Genomic DNA, 8895 nt, shown 5'->3' on the forward strand with positions numbered 1-8895 from the left:
TCTGACTGAAGAAAAAGGTTCAACGAGTCCCACACTTGGAGCCTTTTGTCCCACTCGGTTGCCAGGGACCGCGAAGTTTTCTTCCATGTGACGAAGTGGTCCTGATTGCCACGCGGGGCTTGTGAAAGTACCTTGCGTGTTTGCTTCTAACGGCCAAGCAGATTTGGACTTGTTAATTGCTAATTCAAAGGAAAAGACATGATAACTGCGTGTTTCTGTAACAGAGTTGTTGGTTTATCGTTAATTTATTAGAGACATTTGCCATTAAGTGTGCCGGTTTATGACCCCTACTCACAGGTCCAAGATTTTGATGGTCTTACTGTGCATTCTCGAGCCTAGGGTGTCGCACATGTTATCATTTGCATTCAGAATAGTAGCATCAAAATAATCTAATTGAGCATGTTGACCATCTCGCTAAAATAAAAAAAATTATTCTAAAGCCACTACAAAACATCCCCACACCACAAACTGTCACTAATGCAAATGTAGTAACACTTTTTTTAAGCATGATTCAATTGTCTTAGATAGATAAACAAATAACCAAATGCATGAATTGGTTCGCAGATGAGAGTAGAATCATTTGAAATGTCAAATCGACTTTAATGATTACTTTTAGTGACAAACTTTTAATTTTTCGCCATTCGACCGAACGTGACAAAAGAAAAATAAAGAGAAAAAGGTGATAGACATTTGCATCATCCCGTATTAATTCATACATTTTTATTTTTGTTTTTCTCTCAATCATCCCCATACTTCGACCTTGGCTAAATGGTTGTGTGACTTTAAAAGGCTGAGTCATCATTCAATCTTCCCCTATATATATGGTAAAACTAAAACCAGACCTATTATTTGGGTGAAACATCGTGCAAATATGATTTAAGGAGTTTTCCTTATAAGTTTGTATATATAAAGCTTATGAGAGACCCCAACTCCCTTCTAAGGCTCATGCATCATCCTTTCATTTTACAGGCTTGAGAGCGACCTACCTAACTTGTGAGCCATTTATTGAAGCCCTCTACTCTTTTGACGTGGCAATTCGCAAGAGGCGAAGCCGCAAAAGCCACCCTCCTTTCCCCGGCCATAAGGTCGAGGGTTGTTTTGGGACTTCGGCGAAGAATCTTCAGAACACCGTGTTCCTTTGATGTGATGGTTAAACACTTTGCGTGGCTTTTCAAAAAATGGATCGGTTGAGTTTAAAAAAAGAGTATTAAACCGCTTTAATTGTTGATTTATTAAGAAATGGAAAGAATAAAAACAAGTTTTTAATAAAAAAAAAATCTAAGACTTACCACAATTAAAAAGGGTCTAGCGACGACTACGGATGGATTAAGACCATATTGTAGACACTTTGCTGTATGGCAAAGTACCCTTTAAAGGGTTTATCAAATATAGTGTGACAAAAATAGACACACACTTGGGGTGTTTGGATGATATAATTAAATGGCGTTTTGGACGCAAAACACTGTTTAAGGCATGTTTGAGTGACAGTCGAGTTCATTTTTTTATTTTTATAAAAAAAGCCGCTTTGGATGTGTAATCCGAACATACAAATTAAGTGCCATAAAATGATTGAAAAACTAGGTTTTAACAAAAACCTGGATTTTACAAAACAAAGTTTTTTTTTGGGTGTCCTCCAAACGCTACCGGACTTTATGTTATCATATTCCATTTTTTCTCATATCACCTTTAGGGGTGCTTAAAGTGTTCAAATGTATTATTGAGACGCTTTGTCATTATGGTGTAATTGTATAAATAAACACCAAATTAAGTGTCAATAACATTAAGTTCATAGTACTTTATTTTTTAAACTCATGTCTCACTTTTTCTATCTTATCCGTAGAGGTGAGGAAAAAAGTATAATATAAGGTAGCACCTTGTCACAAACATAATGTTTTAAATAGAGTATTACTTATATGGTGGTTGTTTGTTCCTTTGGTCTATAGAATTTAAACTTAAACAGACAACCTCTAAAAAAAAACAATGTTTTCACCTCCTCACATATGTCACCACAAAGCACATAATCTAATGACATGATATTAGTCATTTCTTCTTGCTATCCTGCTGGTCATTTCTCAGAAAAATATTGTTCATGAAAGGTTGGTCCGCAACTGAAGGGGTTGTTTGGCAGCAGTGACTATAAATGTGCTCCAGAGGATGTAGTAAGTTCATGGAATTGTTCCATAAAACTTACCCTGATATTTGGGGTCAATTCATGAGACACTCACAAAGTGTTCATATTGTCATATGTCTTTAAAACCGCCCACCTTCTTCTCCAAGCTTGAAGGATTTGACATCAACCCAACAGAGGTTGGGATCCCTTTCTGAAATGTGGGAGGATTGTAGCTTAGAGTTAGCTCAGGGCTCCTATATCTTAATGTACATATAGCACCAATTTTGTTTTAATAAAAGTTGGGGCGGCTAATCCCTCGAGCAGCTATTTTCTAGATAGCTTTGCATCAGATAGCTGATTTCTCCTGAATCCATAGTTGGCAAACCTGTGATTGTGATTCGGGCTCGGAAGATGATCAGGTCATCCACGAGTTGACTCGTTAACTCGGTAGAGTTTTAAAATAACCTAAATCGGGTGAGTAAGGACAAGTAAGGTTGAGTTAGGGGCGAGTCAAGCCGAGTCAGGTGAGTCAGCCAAGTCAGGGATGAGCTAAACCAACCTTGACTCATGGTTAGGTTTTCTAGTGATCCGAGCTGACTTAGGTGATTCCTGAGCCAACTCAGTGAGCCAGCCAACTATGCTTGAATCACATTTCAGCAGTAGTGATGCTAAATATTTTCTGGTGGGGCATTTGATATTCTTTTTCCGTTTCTACATGTCGGCAGCCAGCCATTTATGTGCTTGGGGGTTTGAGATGGCTTCGACGCCCCCGCAATGTAACACTGGTTTCATCATAAAGGCTCTATGTAACAACCTGACCCACTCCCAGCCAACTCGGCTGGGGCGTATGAGAGTTGTGGGCGTAGACGGTCCAATCTTCTTTCACTTTATATTAGTGTTGGTTTTCACTTTTCATTTCAACAAATTAATAGAAGATGGGTTTTGTGTGTTCCGCATCATGCATCCTTGCAGGCAGTTGATCTAAATCATGATCCAGAGCTCCAAGTAATTGCCCATCACCTAGTCCATCCACTAGGAGTATATAAACTTATTCGGTTCACATACATTTGATTATTTTTTTATAATATTTTACTAAACTTACATTTTAATAAATTTGGCAATTATAATTTTTCAATTTTATGTAAAATAAAAGTATCGCCTGTTAGCTTACTTTTTGTTTTATTGAAACTAAAATTAAATAAAACAAAAAATCATGTGGTCGTTGCAAAAACAAATTAAAAATATAAGCTTTATTATTTACAATTATTTTTCTGCTCTTTTTTCACTTAGACGTCAAACTTTTTCGACTTCATCAAATCAACTTCATTTTAAGGAGATGTAAAATTTTTCTTCTTCCACCTTTTCGAAAACATCGGATAAAATTAGAACGATACACAAGAAACTTTCTACGAGTGAAATTTCTTATCAAAATAAAGGTGTGCAATGAAACATGCTACCTCAGTGTTGTCAAGGGATCTGACTTTTTATCCTTTCCTAATTTTACCGGCGTGGTGAATCCATCCGGGGAAAAAGAATCTGAAACGGCCAAAATTTATGAAAGTCTGTCCCATCAAACGCCCAGTTTGACGAAATAGTGGCCCCAGCAGCACGCTCTGAATGAAAAGTTAGCTGCATATTTTTTTTTTGGTGAAGAGGGTATGCAGTTGTTTTCATTAAATTTTCTTCTGTCCTTTTGGTGTTTCATCCGTCCAAGTTTCTTCCTGTGTATAATTAATACACGCATGTACAAAGACAGGAGATAATTAATATGCATGTACAAGGACAGATCCAGAGTTTTTTGGTGAAGAAGGATGGATTAAAGTTTTTAAATTTTAACATGAGTTGAAATATCAATTTTCAAAATTTTTATGTAAAACAAGTAAAATTTTATAAAATTTACATGTAATTTTTTTTTTTAAATTAACGTGGAGCCAAGGCCCATGTGGCCTCCCTTGGCTCCGCCCTTGGGCATATATCAAATGACATTTTTGCTTCTTTTCAGTTATACATTCCAATATTTGTGTCATCGGAGTGGTTTACGTGACAATTCAAAACCAAGGTTTTGCTTCGAAAACCAGGTTTTTGGGGTGTTTGGGTGTTTTCCAAAACACAATTTGGTCTCGTTTAAGTTATTGAAACCAGATTGTAGATGTGCCACTAAAAAAAAATAAAAAAATTTCTAAAACTCATTAAAAATCTTAGTTTTCGTAAAACCTAGTTTTTACAAAACTGGAATAAAGTGTGTTAATTAAAATACTTGTTCTTTTTTTCTTCTTCTTGGTAGTCATTCCTTCGCCGGACTTGAACAATAGAGCACCGGCCTCGCTCGCCGGCAAAGTATCTTCGACGTGGATCTTGAACAACTGATCCGAAACTTCATGGAACGACCCAAAATTCATTGGTCTGAATGATTTAGACCACTTGATACACCTTTTCTATTTTTTGCACTACAAAGTTGCTTTGGAGCTCTCCGCAGCATTGAAGGATTCCGTTTAGCGCTCAAGTTTCTACCGTATTAGGATGGGAGAATTCAGCCATCTTTTTGGAACTCCGTTTCTTTCCCTGCTCTCTAATGTCTGCATCCGGATTTTGATTTGATTTATAAGATATCGAGTTTTTTTTTTTCATTGCATCAAATTTGTTTGCCTGAAAGATATTTTTCATTAAACAAATAACACGGAACGGAATTAATTTGTATGTTTTCTAGTCATGTCAGATAGCTAAAATTGTGAAACTCAAGCTAAATTACAATTATAACTTAATGCTATTAAAATCAAACGATTCAAATCACATCAGTGGTAGACCCATTCATTTGGCATAGTATTTAATCATCATTTAAATTATTTTAACTATATATGTAAATTTTAAAAAATATTTTTTTTTAGCTTGAATAGTTGATGGGCAGCTTGTCCCATCTTCCAAGACCAGTTTTGATGACACCTGTAAGCTACTAGATAAAAGGGTAGGACCTTTGATAGACTCGGTTCCTAGTGTCTCGGATCGGGTAAGTGGATGCATTAAATAAAGCGCAGAAAGGCCAAGAAGCCAAGCCTGTTCCTCTCCCTATTCTGAGGTGAGGATTGAAGCTCTGTGTCACTTGGCAGCAGCATGGCCGTGGCGTTCTAGTGTGCTGAAACATCAGTTCCATTCCTCATCCTCACCAGGAAGGAAGCGCAGAAGGGAATCCATCGCTCGAGCCATGGCTGCCATGCTAAGTCTACCTTCCCTCCCTTCCGTTTCTTCAGCTTCTAGGAGGCCCTCCCTGCTCAGTACCCACCTGAAATTCCCCCATCTTTCCTCTAGAGTGGCCTTCCTGCCGCCTGCAAAGGCCACGGATAATGGGTCTGGAATAGCGGGTGCCTCTACTTTGGAGGCGAAGGTGGTAGAGAAGGAGTCTCCTCCTTCGTCTCCCCCTCCTCCGAAATTGGAGTCTTCTGGCTCCGTGAATGGTGCACCGGCATTTGAGGATTCCAGGTGGGTGAATGGGACATGGGATCTGCAGCAGTTCCGGAAGAATGGGGAGACTGATTGGGATGAAGTGATTGTTTCTGGTGAGAAGCATTTTTTTTTCCGGCTTCCTTTTCTTCCTCTTTCTATAAATAACTTTTTTGTATGTTTTCTTGATGTTTGCCACGATTATTTTTGTGGTTTATCATGGATGAGATGAAACCTGGGTCTTTCGAATATGGATTATATTATTCGGGCAAAGGCCTCCTGGATTCTTTTTTAAGTTTTTCTTTTTAATATTTAAAATGAGGATTCTTTTGGCTTTGTGGGGGATTCTGTTCACCGCGATTTCTTTGCTCAATTCCAGATGTGTTCTGTTAACTGGTCTTCTATTTTGGTAGTATGCTCTTAAGGTGATTGTACAGTGGTGTTGAGAAGTGAGGATTTAGTGTTGTTGGGAAGGTATTGCTGAGTGGACTGGGGAAAATATGTTTACTGCATGGATGTGGCTATTAGTGTTGGAGATAATGGGCGAAATTTTGAGGAGTCTGGGCAAAGAGTCTTGTATGTGTGGATCTTCTTGTTAACGGAAGTGTAATTTAGGGGTCTACGGGGATATGGTGTATTTATATCCGGATTCTCAATGCTGTTTCTTACACCTCCAATTGTAGGACACTAATTCTCAACTGATATAGATGCTTCACCAGCAAGTGCAAGTGCGAGAATTTCTTACCTGCTTGTCATCTGTAAGAGTGCAGCCACTGAGATAGCCTTTTCCTCTGTTGATGGCTTGCTGTCCGACTGGATTTCGTAGGAATTATAAACCTTTTGGTGGGATTTGTTCTTTTCTATCTCGATAAGCTGTCGCCTTTTATATTTGTCAATTGTCCGTCGTCGTTGGATTTAAACTAGCACAAAAAGCAAATTATTTCTATCAATGAGGAATATTTTCATTGTCGATGTAATTTCAGGTATTTTACATGTTTCTTTCACAACAGGATATCTGTTATAGCTGGATAAATAAGTACCATACTTATGATTTCAAGCCACTTAAAACCAACCAGTTTTTTTATTAGTCAAAATTTCTATAATTCAGACGAATTTACTTGATGTTTCATATGCATGTTGTAGAGTTTGCCGTGGAATTGGTTTCATGTTATTTTTAACCTGATTTCGTAGTAACTATGTTCTTTATCTCTTGAGATTTATCCTTGTATCATTAAAGGAAATTCTTAGAACCGTCTTGAATTTGCATCTTATGGTGCTAAAGTGTGGGTATCAAGCTTGTTTTCTAGGGAAAGAAGGATATGAAAGCACACATTTGGTAGACCAAGTATTCCACTCCATATTAGTTCCATCCGTTTCTTCTTTATGCTGTCTAGGTGTCTTCTTTTGATAAATACCAGATTATGAATTTCTTGGACGAAATGTCCTTACCATCCAAAAATCAAGGTGGGTTACTGGATCTGTTCCAACTTGGTGCTCTTTTGAAGTGCAATTCAATGGCTGTAGGTATTAGTTTATTGCTTTTTTACTTACTAGTTATTGTAATCTTCAGTAAATAGTACTTGTTCACGAGTTCTCTGTGTTGCTCGGAAGAAAGAGCATCTTAAAACTCCAGTTGCTATCGGCTTCAATATAAGCAGCTAATATATGAGTTTGATTGTTTCGTGGAAATTATCAATATTTTTATGACTTTTCTTCTGCCCATGCTTCTTGTAGAGGCTAAAAGGAGGAAATGGCTTGAAGAGAATCCTGAATCATCTAGCAATGACAGGCTTGTAGTGTTTGATACCTCAATTGTACCTTGGTGGGCGTGGATCAAAAGATATCACCTTCAAGAGGCAGAGAAGTTGAATGGTGGTTATTTTCCAAAGTTTTGCTTCTTTGTTATCTTTCTAACACCAGGCTAGTTAACCATATGTTTGATTTTACAGGTCGCGCTGCTATGGTAGGGTTCTTCATGGCTTATCTGGTTGATAGCTTGACAGGGGTGGGCCTGGTAGATCAGATGGGAAATTTCTTCTGCAAGCTTCTTTTGTTTGTTGCTGTAGCTGGAGTGCTTTTGATCAGGAAAAATGAAGACCTAGAGACACTAAAGAATCTTGTGAGTGAAATAACTCTTTATGACAAGCAATGGCAAGCTGCTTGGCAGGATGATGACTCCAGTAATAGCACTACCACTGATACCAAGAAAGAGTAGCCAGCTGATAATATCGTTCAAGCCATCTTTTCCCAATTTTCGTGGCCATGAAAGAGACATTTTGCTTTCTGTTTATCTAGTTGTTCCTTGTAAAGTTTTGTGTGGAACAATGGATTTAGATGGGCTATTCCTTTTGTTTCCGGTTCAGCCTTCTGTTGGTGATTGCTAGTAGCAAAGTTCTTCAAACGTCTATTGTGAATTTCTTTTCTCAGACATTTTCAGGAATTCTTTTACATCATCGTCTAATTTTCTTGCCAGGGACCTTGTCAGGTGCCACATGAAATGATTTTTTTTTTCTCCCCTATCCATGAAATTGTGTAGCTACCCTGCGTTTAAGCATGTGGGCACTGGGCATGCATGTGCTGCTGTTCTATTCCTACATAACCATTGTTGGTTCAAAGCTACCAGGTTCTGCTGGCATCGTTGTGGTCGTCTCCGATGTTCAGAATGTGATGATTGAAACTTATTCTCTTTATCTGTTCAATCTTTAAAATGACTGGATCTTGCAGAATGAGGTTTGCCATTCTTACTAGCATGTTGCGGGCCTTTAGGATTTTTCCTTATTTAAAAATAGAGTATGTTTCCTCTGTATACCTCATGTTTCCTCTGTATACCTCACTCTTGTTGGTTATACTTGTTAGAGTCCTTGTCATTTGTTCATGGTGGTTGAAATCCCGATGCTTGTTGAAAAAGGACAATAATCAACAAGCAGGCACTTGTATCATGTTTAACGTACCACTTGGAACCTTTCATTGCACAACTGCCTGTACTTTTCACCATCTTAGCTCTCTATTACGAATTGTTTCATCTGTATTCTCAATCTATTGAAAGGTTTGCTTGACATAGGACAACCTTTATCTCGTTGAATGTAGTTTCGGACGTTTGATTACCTCTTTTTTTGTTCCCTTGTTTTTCTAATACTTAGCACTAATCCTTACTATATTTGTTAAAAGTTCTGCCTACCCTGATTTTATCAAAAAGTAAAGAGGGTTAATCCTTGGTTGAACAATTTGGCTGCAAACACAAGCAGGTAAGGAACCCACGAAAGTGAGAGTACAACTGGCCTTCTAAATGTTTTCTTCAAAGTATCCTTCTTCTTCTCCGTAAACATTTTCCAATGCACAGAGAGAACCTT

General features: G+C 37.9%; 1 protein-coding gene across 1 annotated transcript; it reads left to right on the plus strand.

Moving 5' to 3' along the window:
* Positions 1 to 5146: 5146 nt before the first annotated feature.
* On the plus strand, positions 5147 to 7993 carry LOC116265625 (light-harvesting complex-like protein 3 isotype 1, chloroplastic). Its single transcript, XM_031646362.2, has 3 exons — positions 5147 to 5661; positions 7280 to 7417; positions 7495 to 7993. The coding sequence occupies exons 1-3, from the start codon at positions 5310 to 5312 to the stop codon at positions 7758 to 7760; spliced, it is 756 nt and encodes a 251-aa protein (XP_031502222.1). The 5' UTR covers positions 5147 to 5309; the 3' UTR covers positions 7761 to 7993.
* The last annotated feature ends 902 nt before the right edge of the window (positions 7994 to 8895 follow it).

This window comes from Nymphaea colorata, chromosome 12 (assembly GCF_008831285.2).
Source record: "Nymphaea colorata isolate Beijing-Zhang1983 chromosome 12, ASM883128v2, whole genome shotgun sequence".
Classification (NCBI taxonomy): domain Eukaryota; kingdom Viridiplantae; phylum Streptophyta; class Magnoliopsida; order Nymphaeales; family Nymphaeaceae; genus Nymphaea; species Nymphaea colorata.

Excerpts from the sequence above, each read along its gene's own strand:
- LOC116265625 (XM_031646362.2), top strand. The coding sequence starts at position 5,310 with ATGGCTGCCATGCTAAGTCTACCTTCCCTCCCTTCCGTTTCTTCAGCT. Across the intron at positions 5,662-7,279 it reads GGATGAAGTGATTGTTTCTG|AGGCTAAAAGGAGGAAATGG; the intron begins GTGAGAAGCATT and ends TGCTTCTTGTAG. Across the intron at positions 7,418-7,494 it reads AGAGGCAGAGAAGTTGAATG|GTCGCGCTGCTATGGTAGGG; the intron begins GTGGTTATTTTC and ends TTGATTTTACAG.